General features: G+C 37.6%; 1 protein-coding gene across 2 annotated transcripts in view; it reads left to right on the top strand.

The window, feature by feature from the left end:
• FRY (FRY microtubule binding protein) overlaps window positions 1-16,515 on the top strand; it is a 173,712-nt gene that overhangs the window by 99,464 nt on the left and 57,733 nt on the right. For both annotated transcript variants that reach the window (XM_075727968.1, XM_075727969.1), the window contains exons 29-36: window positions 1,021-1,175; window positions 2,657-2,756; window positions 3,076-3,247; window positions 5,027-5,283; window positions 7,253-7,399; window positions 11,970-12,138; window positions 12,834-12,924; window positions 15,522-15,604. In XM_075727968.1, coding sequence (XP_075584083.1) covers window positions 1,021-1,175; window positions 2,657-2,756; window positions 3,076-3,247; window positions 5,027-5,283; window positions 7,253-7,399; window positions 11,970-12,138; window positions 12,834-12,924; window positions 15,522-15,604 — 1,174 coding nt within the window. The remainder of the gene's footprint in view (window positions 1-1,020; window positions 1,176-2,656; window positions 2,757-3,075; window positions 3,248-5,026; window positions 5,284-7,252; window positions 7,400-11,969; window positions 12,139-12,833; window positions 12,925-15,521; window positions 15,605-16,515) is intronic.

Below are 16,515 nucleotides of genomic sequence, written 5' to 3'. Positions count from 1 at the left end.
GAGAAAGGAAAAGATACACTTTCCTTCCTGACATGTTTTCATTGTCATCAACAGATACTATATCACTGTGTCTAAATGATCATTAGTATATACCACTCATAAAGTAATTGGGGACAAAAATTACCTTTTTTTTAACTTTTCCCCTTGAAATGCAAAATTTGGGTATGATAGGTGAAATTTGTTTCCCCTAAGGTAATCACTATAATTCGTGATTAATTATTGTAATGAAGGACCATAACTAAACTGCATTGTCTGTACAACTTGGTCAGATTTAGATGAGAAGTATCCTGCCTGGTCCATTAACATTAAATATAATTTCCAGTCTTCACAAGTAGTTACTTGCACTTGGTGACAGAATATTAATAGGCATTAGTGTTTGGTGTTCCAGTACTATCCTCTACTGAAGGATCACAAAGGCACAGTCCAAGCCTTAGCTGTGATATGTTTGTAGCAGTGGTGGTAACAAGATTAAGTGATACAAGGTCTGTAGGGAGAGTTGTTAGATTGCTTGATGTAGCTGGATTAAAGATACAAGTTTTCATACCCGCAGGCTTGCAAAAGGTATTTTTCTTTGTCTGCCTTGCTTCTGTGTTAGTCAAAAGAAGAATAGACATCAAATTATGTCACTTTATGAAACTCACATGAAGTAGGAAATAAACATTTAACAAATCAGTTAACCAATAGAAATGAAAGTTGCCCAAGAACACCTATCAAGTGTCTTAGATTTTCCAAAGATGCTGCTTTTTTCCATGCTTAATTTTTGAAACCTCCTTTGAAAATTTATTTCATTTATGTAGTCTTCATACATACCATTTTCTTTCAAGTGAGGAGTATTGAAAACTGAGTCACATTTCAATTCTGCAATCCCTCAAATAAATTTATGATAAATTTTCTGATTTCTTTTTACTTACTTTGAATACTGCATTTTCCCCTTGTTTTGCCCATGTCACTCTAAGATTTGTAGAGAGTGAACGTATTTGATCTCACCAGTCATGTTTTGACATTTATTTATTTGCTCAGGTTCATCAGCTTGGCTGTGAAGTTGTAGTCCTGTTGCTAGAACTGAATCCTGATCAAATCAATCTCTTCAACTGGGCTATAGATCGATGTTATACGGGATCATACCAGCTTGCCTCTGGATGTTTCAAAGCCATTGCAACTGTGTGTGGAAGCAGGTATTAGTTAATCTATTAATCTACACTTTCAAATGTAAAGAAAAATGCATGTTCAGCTTGTGTTGTAAAGAATTGTTAGTCACACTCTTACATTATATCCTCTCAAACAGTTCTTGGGGACTGTATCCCTTTATTTCCATGATTCTGAACACAAAGTGATGTGCTTGGTAGAAGATGCTCTTACTATACGTATATTGAAATCTGTGGCATTTTTGTGCTATTTTGCTCAGGAAGATGCAAAATAACCACAATGCTTTAATTTGAACATAGGTCATAAATCTAGTTTCAAAAGATTGGGCATGATTTTTCATTTACTTTATAAAAGGAAAATTATTTTAAATGTGTCCTAAAAATTAATCTTTCACATACCTACAGTAAAAATTGAGAGTATGGTCTGCATGATTTACTTTGAAGTGAAGGTCCAATTTCTTTCAAGTTGGGGATTTTTATTAATATTTGAAAGCTGGTAACAGTTTTTCCCCTGTTGTCTATGAACATGTATAGAGAGGCCACTGCTTAAACTACTTGTAAAATGAGCAGTACTGTATCTCTTTGTTGATGTCTGTCTTTGTACGAAGAAGCCACTTCCCTTAACTTCTTTTTTATTATTATTTTTTAAACTTAGTGGAAGGGCAAAGAGACAGGTTTAGAGGGTACACTGCAGCTAGTATTTCGAATTACCAAGAATGTCCCAAGCCACACATGTATTTGCCATATTTTTAAAACTAAAATATCCAAATAGGCATTTTGCAGCCATCCAGGAGCACAGTAGCTCACATCTAGGATGAGAAACTGATGGTTCACAATTGCATCAGGTGCATTTACAAATCATCATGAAAAAGCAGAAACTGACTTAGTGAAAATCCAAATATCGTGACATGGGCATTGCTTTTCCAGCGATATTCTCATTAGGTTAACACTTTAATATGTTTACCCTTACAATGTTGACTTTATAGATAGTGGACTTTTTGAAGCAGTTCCTCGTGTTTCCTCTTTGAAAACAATTTTGATAGAACTGTCTAACATCTGGGAATGTTCATGTCAGAGATAGCACCTTTTCTCCAATGGGACTGTTTTAATTGCAGCTTGGCTTAAGAAGAAGTACTTTATCCCTGGAAATTTTCATGCTACCCATCTTCTCTTATGGGTGTTGGCCTGTTCTATAAACAGTTTGTGTTATAAATGAAAATGAATTGACAGTTATAGACACAGGTATTGCATTTCTCACTGTGGGTAACTCAGTGCATTCCTAAGCATTAGTCTAATGTAATTATAAATAATCCCTTCTTTCTTCCCGTTCACCAGATGGCCCTTTGATCAAGCAGCGTGTATTCATAAAAGCTCCCTTTCCCATATTCTGGTGGTAGAACAGAGAAAAGAAAGATGACATTCTTTTTAGACCATATTACAGAATAAATCAGAGTGAATATAATCTGCATTCCTCACCAACACTCACAAAAATTTACTGTTTATTCTTCTAGGAACTATCCTTTTGATATAGTGACACTTTTAAACTTGGTGCTGTTCAAGGCATCTGACACCAACAGAGAGATTTATGAAATTTCCATGCAACTTATGCAGGCATGTATCAGCTACTTTTTTTAAAACAACCAAATGCATGTATCCTCCTATCCTTGGGTTTTTTTGTGAACTTATAAAGTACTGTTTTGCTTTTTAGTTTTGTTTTGAAAATAAACAAGTAGTTTTGTCTTGGCTATAAATACTAATGGGAATATTTATATAAAAATCAATGGAAAATATTAGTTATGGTGTCTTTCAAATTTGGAGAGTATACTCCAAAGCATATAGGTCATTCGCTGGTATCTAAACTTGGAATGCTGACATTTCCGGAATTAATTAATTTTTATTGTCTCATTACATTGTTTTTTCTCTTTCATAGATCCTTGAATCAAAGCTCTTTGTTTATTCAAAAAAGGTAGCTGAGCAAAGACCAGGCAGTATTTTGTATGGTACACATGGTCCATTGCCACCTCTTTACAGTGTCTCACTTGCCCTTCTTTCATATGAACTAGCAAGGATGTATCCTGAACTTACCCTTCCACTTTTTTCAGGTACCTGTATCTATTTGACTTATTATCTACTTTAGATTTTTGTACAAATGGTAGAGTGCTAAGACATTTCCACCTGTGAATAGTAATTCTGTTTATAAATTTAGCTTGACCTGGTTTTAATCTGCTTCAGGTCAAATCAGATTTAGGAATGCAATATGTATTTCCTAGAGGTACTTAAACAAAGTACAGAATAACTATTTAAAAACCTTAGTTGGGGATTCTGTGCCGCTTGTGTCATCTTAGGGTAACTTTGAAATTACAAGGGCCCTGGATAAGTTAAAGTGACATTGGCAAACTCTACTATAATGGGTTCTCATGTTAAGCATAGTGATTCTTCTTATACATACATCTATATAGATGATACTTGTGAGGATAGAATTCTTCATTTTATATAAACATGACTTTAACTTTGGGAAAATTGATTGCATGTGTCCAGTTTTACCAATGATTCAAATCACTCTGAATGAATGATCTCTACCTTTTGTTATGTGCCATATCTGCAGGTCATTAGTATCATTTTAATTTTATCAGAAATACATTTTGTCAGGGTTACTGAGAAAAATGTTAAAGAATCAGACCTGCAGGAGCACCACTCAGAATGTGCCCACCCTGAGACTATTCCTGGGAACAATTATGTTTTGAGACCTATCTGTCTGGTTTAATCCATCTAATGCATTGCTCCAGTTTTTAAATAACAGAATGCAATGTCGTGGGAATTCTTACTGGCTCTTAAAAACCCTTTCTGTTGTTCTTACTCAGTCTGTAGGGGCTGGAGGAAGGGTAAAGGAACAATACATCATCCACTTCGTAGTGCCCAAGATACCATGAGTTATAAATAACTGGTGTAGGGAAATTCTGATGGCTTATTTATCTTAAAAAAAGCAAATGTTGTTCATTATTACTGTTACCATCTATTCATGTTGCTGTAGTGGCTATGTCATTTAAAAGAACTCAGATACACAGTGTAAATCAGAGCCCCTTTCTATACATCTAGAACCATAAGGAGAGAGAACAGTGTATGTCTTGAAAATTTTTAAAAACCAAGCAGTGAGGAAAGAAAGGAAATTTTAACTGTACTGATTTTACAGAAGAATTCTGGTAAAGAGAGCTAATGTGGTTCACCTTGGCACGAAGACTGTCACTGTATTTCTTATCCCAGATTTTCCAAATCTCTTTCCCTTACAGGGCCAGTTCTTTTTTTATAAACTATATAAAGTGCTGTGTACAGCACTCCTGGACTGGCAGCTGACTAGGAATTTTATAGGCCTCCCCACAGGAAATAAGACTCCTAATATATGCAAGGTGGTTTTGTAAACTCAGTATAATTAAGTGCCTTAAGGTTTAAACTATAGCTTAGAAACATGGAGGCTGATGGGGCACTTTTAATTCTGCAGAACATTTTTGTATGTTTATTGTAATTCTCCAAAAGCTCTTGAAATTCTAGAACAGCCAGTAACTGAATTATCCTTTTTCCTCTTTACTGATATCCGTTTCACTGAATACATAATATGGCACAGTATCAAGGGTTGACTTTCTGTTTCTAAGCCCAGACTATGTTAGTTATTTTAGGCAGGAGACCTGACCAATTGCTTGCTATTATTGACCATTAAATTGATGTTTCTCTTGAGGAAGCTCAAGTACATGCTTTTGTATGCTTGTGGTTTGCAAGGTAAAAACCATCAGGTGGTCTAAAACACATCAGATATCTGATTTAAACTGTGTCTTTAAGGTTTCCTTCATATACTAACATGATGTCCTTTTCAACTTTTACTATTGTAGAGGTAAGCCAGCGATTTCCAACAACACATCCAAATGGAAGACAGATCATGCTTACCTATCTGCTACCATGGCTTCATAATATTGAACTTGTAGACAACAGACTGCTCCTCCCTGGATCAAGCCCTACCACTCCAGAAGATGAACTGAAGGACAAGGATGGGGAAATAACAGTCACAAGTGGACTAAAAGGCAATGGCTGGGGCTCTCCTGAGGCCACCTCACTGGTTCTTAATAATCTCATGTATATGACAGCCAAGGTAAAAAAGCAAAATAAACAAAAAAACCAACCTGTAAAACACTTTCTGAAATATTCAAACTTACGTTTCTTAAGCAAAAGGTATTCACGTTTCTTCCCTCTGATACCAGAAATTTTGCACTGGAACAGTCTGTACTAATCAGACACAACCTTCATTTTGAAGCAGTTCCTTCACATTTTCTTTTAAGGACAATGCTAAAACTGTCCTTTTTCAAAACATGAACAAAGAAAAGTGTTTTACCCTTTTTAAAAAAACCTTAATAGTGAGAGCATTAAGGGTTAGTTATAGAGGAACTAAGTTCAGTTCCCTCCGGTATCACCTCCCGGGTTAATGTCTAAGGCAGCAGATGAAAGTTTATTTGGGGGCGAGAATGCACACCTGGAATTTGTCCTACTGAAGCTCTTGTACTTTCTAGGAAACACTTAAATATTCTTTGAGAGAGAGAAAAGGAAAAAATTAGTTTAAATTTCTGAGGTGCTAGTTAGAGCATTCTTTTGTAAAAGGGAAGGTATTTTACATCCCAGATCCTGATAAAGGACCAGGGATTCCTTTTTTCCAATTACTTTTTCATGTAAAATGCCTTAGCAGCTGGTGGAGAAAGTACTGGGAATCCATCTTTTCCTTCTCTTTGCTGAAGTGCAGGCTGCTATACTAGCATGCTGTGCCTGCTCTGGCACTGCTTTTGCAGTGTACATGTGTCTAAACTGCTAAATATATAAACCTCAGGAAGTAATGGCTGGTACCTATGTCATATGGGACAGTGGTGCACATTTCCTGTCCTGCTCCGGGTTAATCCTATCTCGAGCAGAGAGCCTGTATCCATGCTACATAGCAGTTGATTCTGGATCTTGCCTCATGTTGAGGCCCTGTAAGTAGAACATAATTATTTTTTTGTGTGCATTTTGTCATATGAGCATGTCTGAAGTAATGTGGGGGCTGTGCTTCAACCCGCCAGGATGGTTTTTTTGATACTTGTTGCATATGCAGGGCATGATACTGGCTTGTGAAGTATCTGATGGTATGGACTCTCGAGGACACTGCTAGAGGAATTTTATGGGTTGAAAACAGATGTGATGCAGTGTCACCTTACTGCCTAGCAATAGCAGTCCTTAGAGCAAGTTGCTTCCAAAACCACACAAAGTTTTGTTCCAGAGTGAACATGCGTGCTTTCTTCAAAGCATACTGATTGGCCTAGCTTTGAGGCTGTATGTGTGATAAAGGGACTGGCATGTGCAAGTGCCAGTGTAGATGACAGTAGATGTAGATGCAAGTGACAGTGTAGATGTAGCTAGCATGTATTAAATAATTTTCAGTAGAATAGCATGACCTGGAGATTGCCACTCTTCTCCTAGCAGAAAGTCAGTGCAGTGGTTAAAACAATCTTGTCAAAGCGGAAGCCAAAGATTTTACGTAGGAAACAGAACAGCTTCAATTCTAGACTCCCACATCCTGGATGCATGCACTAACCATTTAAATGACTGGACAAAAGGGAGTCATTCCTATAACTGCGTCTTGCAAAACAGACCAAAAGCTGCTCGTTTCCAATGTGAAAGCAAAGGGCTGTCTAATGCTTACTTCTGCTAGGATTTACTCAGGAGAGAGGTACCAAGTTGTTCACTACTGTGAAGGCTGAAGCATGTAGGTACAGACATGCAGAAACAGAACTTCAGTTGCTTGAACAACTGTAAAGATGAAACCCAATAAACTGCTTGATTTTAGGATCATTTTTTGAAATTTACACTCCTGAAAGACTTTTTTTTGTGATTTAAGTCTTTCTGTGGGTCTGAACCTAAATACTTTTAAATAGAATTGATGCTCTGAAGTCTGTCAGGTAGCTTTTGAAAATACTGTTTTGTCACTTTTTACAGCGTTTCACTGTTGGTTTTGCATGAGAAAATGCTCTAAAAGAGCTTGCCTTAGTTTGGAGGTCTGCATATTTCAAGAAATGTGTACCTATGATCCTTTGCAGTATGGAGATGAAATTCCTGGACCAGAGATGGAAAATGTCTGGAATGCTTTGGCCAACAATGAAAAATGGAGTAACAACCTTAGGATAACACTGCAGTTTCTCATTAGTTTGTGTGGTGTTAGCAGTGATACCATCCTTTTACCTTACGTAAGTGTTTGCTCTTTATTTTATTTATTATTGGTTGCACAGGTTTTAAGGAATACAACAGCTATCGCTTGCAGAAAATGAATTTCTGTTTCAGAAATAAGACATACCAACGTATTCCCTAGCACACTGTAGAAAATTAAATCATTGGAATAAATAAGCCAAGAAACTGAAATTCAAGAAAGGAATTGAGTAGTGGGAATCTCAGTCTCCACCAGTGGAGTACACCTCATTTCAAGCAAAGAGCAACTTTGCATGTCTGTGTAAGGGGCCAGTAACAGGGACTGGCCATAAATTGCCAGAATGAATGAGAAAAAATATTAGAAATATTTTTTCATGTCAGAATTGCATAAAAATATGCAATTTATATATTTTTTTTAAATTTTATTAAAAAGACAGAATGGCTGTTCAGAGGTTAAATAACCTGCATGAAAAATGAAGAGAAGTAAAAATACTAAATGCTTATAATTTTTCTCAGTAATCAATTAGTTTGCAAAGCTATTAGTTAAATTTTATTTTGGAAGTCCTTTAAACAATGGATGTTATATGATGAATGGGACATAACATGCTATGATCTTCTTTGTTTGTTTGTTGTAAAGATTTAGATATTCCTTCAGAAACGCATGTAGTTTAAGTGCTACATTCTCTTCTCCTTTAGCAGACTAAGGCTTTCTGTGGGACATCTCGAGAGACACAAGATAGCTAACCTTTATAAGCTCCTTACCGTATTAAACTTTTGCCTTTGCATGGCTGTCATGAATTATATAACTGTTCTGCAATGTGCAAGTCAAACTGTGCAGGATATTGTTATTATTCAAGTTAAAATAAAATCAGGGCTGTCTGAGAAAAGCAAGATAGTCCCATTCCCATGTTCTTTATTGCTCAGTTGCTGGGTGAAACAGAATCTAAATTTAGTAAATTTTCCAGCACAATTACAATATGCTGTTTTATTAGTTAGTCTCTTTCTATTGATTTCCCTGAAATAAATTTGAAATTACTCTTAATGTGATTAAACTTATCTAAAAAGCCTCATGAACATACTTCATTTTCAGTTGCTGAAGTAATACTGCTTAAAGTGTTTATGATTACTGCTATGCATAACAGAATAAAGGAAATATAGAAGACCGTGAAAATTTTCAAGATGTTGTTATTGTACCATAGACATCCTGTTGGTTTCCTTTTATTTATAGGGTTTACTGTTCTGTATTCTCAAATCAGTGCATATATACGCAAAGTCAGTGTTGCCTAGCTAATCAAAAGAGGAAAGATTTGAAAGTGGAGTTGCTGGAAGAACAAGGTCAAGGTTTATATGAGAAGCAGACAAAGGGGTTGATCCCAAATATCTTGAGGGTAATGAAGATCTTTCTATCAATTGTGACAGAGTGACAGAGGCTCTCTATGCAGTGTTGACCAGGTTTTGAGCAGGAGGTTAGATGAGAGACATCCCAGGTTCTTTCCAAGCTGACTGATCCTACAATCTGTGACAGACTTGGGATCAGGCCCAAAGGTGGCCTCCATCAGGAGGAGCTATGTTGGCAGAGAAATCACAGAGATAAGAGACGAAATGAGGGCTGTTGTATTTCTGACAGCTTACAAAAGGAATAGGGGCGGTTTTCTAAGAGAAAGGAGTAGTCCTGTGCTGAGTGTATGTCACTCCTAAATCTGTAGCCCGATTGGAAATGCCTGATTACCATGTCGCCTCTTGCCCAGGAGCCCCTCACATACCTCATCACCTCATCCAGATAGTTGCCAACCCAGAGCTTTCAACACACCCTTTTTCCAAAACTGTTGCTCTCCCACAGCTCTGAGCAGCCTACCTCAAACCGCCTTCCTTCCCATAGCACTTCTCCTTTCTTCATATTCTCTCCAAACCCCCTTACCTCAAAGCCTTGACTCTCACAGTCTTGTCCTCCTCCAGGACAATACAGTTCTTTTACTCCACAAAGAGAGCAGTCTGTTTTGGCATCTTGTCGTGGTTTAGCCCCAGCCAGCAACTCAGCACCACACAGCCGCTCGCTCACTCCCCCTACCACGATGGGATCGGGGAGAGAATTGGAGCAGTAAGAGTGAGAAACACTCCTGGGTTGGGATAAGAACAGTTTAATACTTGAAATAAAATAAAGTAAAATAATAATAATAACAACAATATAATAATAATAGTAATAATAATATACAAAGCAAGTGATGCACAATGCAATTGCTCACCACCCGCCGACTGATACCCAGACAGTTCCTGAGCAGCGATCACTGCTCCCTGGCCAACCCCACCCAGTTTCTATACTGAGCATGACATCATATGGTATGGAATAGCCCTTTGGGCAGTTTGGATCAACTATTCTGGCTGTGCCCCCTCCCAGTTTCTTGTGCACCTGGCAGAGCATGGGAAGCTGAAAAGTCCTTGACTAGCATAAGTAGTACTGAGCAACAACTAAAAACATCAGCGTGTTATCAACATTCTTCTCCTACTAAATCCAAACCACGGCACTGTGCCAGCTACTAGGAAGAAAATGAACTCTATCCCAGCCGAAACAAGGACACATCTCCAGTCTCATCTGCTCAGCACCTTCTATTTTGCCTGGGGGACTCTTCTGCTCTCCCTCCCAGGCTTCCAGTGGCTGTTAACAAGACAATCAGATCTTCATTGGTGGCGGCAGCAGACGAGGTTCCTGTGTTTTCTGCCACCCTGTTAGCCTGTGTTTCGTAATGTTGAGTAAAACGTCTGGTTCTCAGATTCTGCAAAATCTGAAAAAGTTTTCAGCTTCTATAGGGAGCCTGACTGTGCTTATCAGTCACCCCTTAACTGATAGCTTTGTCTGGAGTAGGAAAATACACTGGGCTTATCACACGCATCTGCTCAGTGTTTTGATAATGCCCTGGAGTTTACAGATAAGAAATCATACCTAACTGCTAACTACACAAGACTGCTAATACCATAAACATGTATCTTCCATTATCATGTAGATAACACATGTACATTAGCAAATAAAGATAATTCGAACAGTTTATCAGCACTGTTCCAGCTCACCTGGGCTCAAAAGACCACGCAGTTACAGGGTTGCCAGTTTACCCATCTCCTTTTGGAGCCCTCTGTGCCCCAAGGCAGTCACCAGCTGCTTCATGCCTTCAGCCATCTGTTCTGCCTGTGTGGGTCCAGCCAAAAGCATGCCTGACTTGCATTTTTAAAATTTTTTTTTCAATCAGCTAAATTCATTGCTTTGTCTCTGATACTCACACTTCCTTTAAGCATTTTTTCCCAGTGCCCCAGTGCAAATTGCTGAGCTGTCCTTTCTTTCACGTATGTACTGAAAGATTTCTTAGAATATTTACAGTTCAGAAACCTCTTCAGCAAAGACTTAGTGTATGGAATGTGAGCCCTTCTGGGGTGAAAGAAGCTGGAAGTGGCGCTGTAAGCACAGCTAGAAATGAGCCTCGGAAAGGAGGTGGATTTGTCTCTAGAAACTCCCTGGGAAATTTTTAGCACAGTAGAGTAAAAGAGACTTTGAATATGTGCATTTTCTCTACTTCAAGCAAAAGAAAAGGAGAGGAAAAAAGAGGGAAAGAGAAGCAGTCAGGAAGTTATTTTGATGGAAATATTTAAGAACATATAAGAACAGCAGTACTTGGTGAGGCCAGCAGGCAGTTCAGTCCAGTGTATTAGCTCCGCTATAAGCATCTGTTTAGGGACATCTTTAAAAACAAGATGGCAAGCACAGAGGGATGCTTCCCCATATAAACTTCTAGCTCCAGCAGTTTATGAATCAAATGTTTTTGAGCCAGATAGAGTCGCTGCTTTTAATAGCCAACAGGGTTTTTATCTCAAGAATTCAGTCCAATTTGATCTCAGTATCTCAGCAGTCCTCATTGCTGCGGTGCATACGATAAGGTTTGAGGTCTTGTTAAAAGATTTGTAGAAATTCCCAGAATTTCTATAAATGATACTGTCAGATTTTTCAAATCAGGATGCATGAAGCCTGTATACATAATTGCTTTGCCTTTCTTCCATGTACTGTTACTTTGATTACAGATATAAGTAGCTACTCAGAGCCTGGCTTATTCTTTGTGGCTACAGCTGCCTCTTGTGAAAGAGGCATATCAACCATATCTGGAAATATAGGCATGAAGTTTTGGGTGGATCTAGCTTTCTAGATGAGAAGTTTGCTCCATTCAAGAGAGTAAGATTCATCTTCAATGGAAATCACATACTGAAACTATTAATCTCTGAGTGTGATTCAGAGTTAATGCTGATATCCTTAAATAACAGGTGCAAAATTATGTGGGTTTTGTATATGTGTGTGTTACATAGTTATATACCTAAACAGCTCATTTGTGGATGGTAAGCAAAAACTTTGGGGTAATTAGATCACAGATTCACTCTGCTGTGGAAATGATCTTGATATCAAAGTGATCAGTTTTATTTCTGTATGAACAAGATGGATGCAGTTGTGTGGTTGTGGTGTCTGTCCAGGAGTAACATTTGCATTCTGGATCTTTTCAGTACTGCAGTGTAACATGTATTGATTTCTTTGGGAATTCACTTTGGACACAGTTTAATAACTGTTATTTTCTTCTCTAGATAAAAAAGGTTGCAATATATCTATGTCGCAATAACACTATTCAGACAATGGAAGAGCTTCTTTTTGAGCTGCAGCAAACTGACCCAGTGAACCCAATAGTCCAGCATTGTGATAATCCTCCATTTTACCGTTTTGCTGCCAGTAACAAAGCTTCAGCTGCAGCTTCTGGTATGACCTAAATATACTTTTCAGTTATGCTCTCCTGCTCTTTTGAGTCTTCATCTCTTTGAAAAAAGAGTCTCTTACTTTTGCACCCATTCAGATCTGTGTATATATGAAGTGCAAGTTTCAGGGCTTTGTTGCACATCTAAATTACAGTTCTTTTTGATTCCTAATGTTGTATAAGCTTTGTAAATATATGCTTAATTCTCTCCACTATTTTAATAGGATATTACCAATGTTTGGTGCTGTTCAGAACTCGTGTGAGGTGGTGCTTTTACCACTAGTTTCTCAGAACAAGAAGTCATCATCAATGCTGTGGTCACAGCAGATACACCGAGGCAGCAGAGTTTCCTGAAAACTGAGACCCTTAAGAGACACCAACCCCAAATTTAACCTTGTCAATGTTTTGCCAAATTCTTGAAAAACAATAGGTTATGTCACCTGAGAATGAGCTTAGTTTAAGGAGTGGAAGGGCATCGTTATGTTAATCCACCCCTCAAAGCATGTAAACTTTCCAACATTCAGCCATGCAAGCAGGTCCTGGTTTGTAGAGGTAACAGTGTTCATTCATATGTGCAAGTACTTGCGGCATGATCACTTTGACTGTGGCTGCTAAAAAAAATTAAGTTATGGGCTTTTATTGCTTTTCAAATACTGTCTGCTGCATGTAACAGGTGTTCTTATTGACATCTCATATACAGGAACCACCTCTAGCAGTAACACTGTTGTAGCTGGTCAAGATAGTTTTCCTGATGTAGAGGAGAACAGAATGGTGAAAGAGACCGATGAAAGGTTTGTGGTTTGTGGGTTTTTTTCTGCAAAATGTATGTGTTTTCCTAGGCTAAGGGTGAGATGCTGGGCAAAGTTCTGCATTGTTTTGTGAGGAACTCTGATGCTGAGACAGATCCTAAGTGGCATTATCCCAGTAAGACCATCTTAAAATGAGCGTATGTAAAAGTTTAAAAAAAAAAGCTAGTCACATGATTGTAGTTCCTGACTGTCGTTTAATAATACATTGCAGAGGAACATGTGTTAAACCTACATTGACTGAATTGTGCTAAGTAGATCACGGTTTTGTAGGAATTACCACAAAGGAGAAAGAAAATCGAGAGTGTGTACCCAATAATGACTACTAAAATCTTTATGAAAAATCAGGTTTGATCACAGCTTTTGATTTCATGGACAGTAAAATTTAGTATGCGGATTTGTATCCATGGTTGCAAGGACACCTCCTTTGTCTGGATAAAATATCTTACAGAGGAAAGCTGTGTAAAATATTTTGCTTAGAAATCATACATTCAATTTAGTGTTTTGCTACTTATGGTACATACTGACAAATGATGAATGAATAAATGCAAAGCTTAAGGGCCATCAGATCCTTGAGCACAGACAGATACATGTTTTTTCTCTTACTGAAACCCTCTTATTTTTGTAAGAGAACTTTGACTTCTAATAGCATTAATTAGTAGGTGTATTAGTATTACGTTAGTCTGTTGTTCCTGATAGTCACTAGTGTCACTTCAGTAGTCCAACCCACCTTCCATTGAAGGCTTAGAGGTACAGTTATGTGAGCAAACTTTTCTGTACTTCAGAATCTTTTGAATTGCTTGCCTTCTACCTGTTATAAACGAGTAGCATTTTGTCAGGTTAGTTATGTCTGTCTGCTAATTTAAATGTAAGTAAAAAATGGCACTCAGTACTAAGTAAGGTTTCAAACTGATAGTAAAGAGGACTCAAAATGATGGTTTTCAGCATATGCACTAGAAATATACTTAAAAGGAAGAGAAAGCCATTTTTCCTCTTGATTATTTTTTTATTCTTTAAATAAATGTTTATGGCTATATAGTTTCAAGTTAGATTTTTGTTTAGTTGATTTGCAGATAAGTTGAGCAAACTTCATCTCCTACTATACTTTAAATCTAACAGTGTGTTCAGGGTTTCTTGTCTGTCTTACATAAATTTTAGATGTGACTCCAAAAAGGTTTTTGGCATTCTAATCTGCCAGAGACTATATGATAAAAATGAAAGTTCTGATATTGGTATTCTGATTCCTGCTGAAAGACTCTGGAAAAAAATGTAAAATAATTTGCCTTAATTCATTGCTGGCATTTACATTATCAAAGACACTAGAAGCTCTAAGTGCATCTGCACTTCAAAACCAGTGTGTCAATCTTAGAATGTCTGCTAATATTGACTTCATGTGTCAAGACATTTTAAATAATGTTTACAGAAGGTAATAGATTGTAAACAAACTGTTCTCGTAAATGTGGGCATTTTTTTTTAATAATGCAAAGCTAATCAGAAGATACCTATGTTTTTGTGTTGATGCAATGTAATGGAAAATGCCCTGCTCTCAAATAATTTCGATGACCTGTATTCTCCGTTTTTTTCATACAGGATAGAATTCATCTCTGCATATTTCTTCATAATTTTTTCCTTAACTTTATTCTTCTTTTGTCTTTTTTTATGCCAGATAAATATGTCAGTAATTCTCAGTTTGTACACATTTATTAAGGGAATTTATTAAAATATAGGAGAATCAGATACTGGAAAGACAGAAAATGGCAGAATTAAGATGGCTCATGATGCCTTTTTGTCACCTCTACAATGAATTGATTTTGTCCTTATGAGACAGACATGCCTTGGAAACAGCATAATATGTCAATGTATAATTAGATACCCTGCAATAATATGTATGCACATTAGTAAGAAATTGAACTGCATGTTGCATAGAGCCTCCAGTAAGGCTCCTCTCAGTCCACTTCAGGCCAGATTACACCAACAGCCCAAGGAGGTGTGGAGGAAGCTAAGGGAGATCACCAGTAAAAGTTAGCTCATCGTGGATCAGGGGCAGATTTGAGGACAGCTGTGAACAGTTTGTTCTGGCTCTCATATCCCTTAACTCCTCTGCCAGATCTGCTCTGGCAGTTGCTGGATTTTTCTATCGAAGGGTGATCTGCTGCAGCTTTTGCTGCTTGATACCTGCGCGGGCTTGACATTGGACTATTCAGTCAGTTACTGCTTTAGCAGGTTGTCAGAATTTTACCCATGAACATGGGCTGTGACAAAATACTAGCTGTGAACAGTTCATATCTCAGTTCAGCCTTTGCACAGTTTCTTGCTTCAAGAGCATCACACATTTGCAGCAGGAGAATTTTCCCTCTGCTAAATTTTAAAAGCTTGTGACACAGGAGCACACTGTTAGAACTTCTCAGAAACTGGCTGCAAAAATCTTCTTTTGTGGAAAGAAACAGCATTACATTCACATTGCTGTCTACTCCTGTATAAATGTGCATGCTTGAGGAAATGCTTTTTTTGTAGAGTAAGCATATAGTCCAGATGTTTAATGTCAGCCTGTGTTTTAATGAAGATTTTTCTTGTATTTGAAGGTTCAGTAATGTAATCAGAGCACATACCCGACTAGAATCAAGGTACAGTAATAGCTCCGGAGGATCTTATGATGATGACAAAAGTAAGTTCTATTATCCAATTTGATGAAATTTCTGGTGTTTTGGTGGGAGTGGAAAACATTCTTATGACTGGTGGAGGCTCTCTGTTTAAGTTCTGTATAAACAGTAATGTAGCATCACCGTAGAGGGAGTATCCTTACTTTGCCTTCATACCTCATTTAATTAATTTCCTTTGTTTAATCTGGGCTCAGTCAAACCTATTTAAAGGCCAGAGAAAGCAGCAGCAGAGAATCCTTTGGACAGTAACACCTTGAACCTTTTGTACATGGCAAGGTGAAAGACTTCCAAGAGCATTACAGCGAGTACTTTGAATTGTGCCCTTCTCTAGTATTTCCCTCCAAATCAAGTGATGTTATATGAGCATAAAGATTCAGCAGTTTCTGAAAATGAGGTCTTATCTCCTCTTTAGCTTTTCTCTGCTGTCTTCAACCAGTTTCTGGCTGCACTGTGCAAACCTGTGTTACAGGGGAGAGTGAGATAGGGCTCTTGAGCACGCTTGTTGCTCTTTATGTATTTCTGCTGAACGTACTATAAATGGTCACTTGATGCTCAGCAGAGATTCCAAAGAAAACCAAGGTATTTCTGTTAACTGTTGAACGACAGTGTAAATTTTAGGAGTTGGATGCTTTGACTTCATTTCTGGAGTGAATTGTAAGGAAACCAATCTACAGATTTCAGTTAGGCCCTAACCAAATGTAAAAAAGGCAAGACCTTTTTATTGACTTTCATCTCTGGCTTAATAAAGCCAGGTCAAATAATATAGAGGCCATAATGTCTTGTCTTGGTGCTACGGACTCCATTTTGGGACTATATTTTGACATAGAAAGTAAAGATTTTATATATTCTTTAATCCAAGTAATTTTTGGCAATACTCTTCTGCAAAATACGGAAACACTGTCAAATACAATACAAT

The sequence above is a fragment of the Pelecanus crispus genome, chromosome 1 (assembly GCF_030463565.1).
Source record: "Pelecanus crispus isolate bPelCri1 chromosome 1, bPelCri1.pri, whole genome shotgun sequence".
Lineage (NCBI taxonomy): Eukaryota > Metazoa > Chordata > Aves > Pelecaniformes > Pelecanidae > Pelecanus > Pelecanus crispus.
This window is presented reverse-complemented; position numbering and strand designations above follow the sequence as displayed.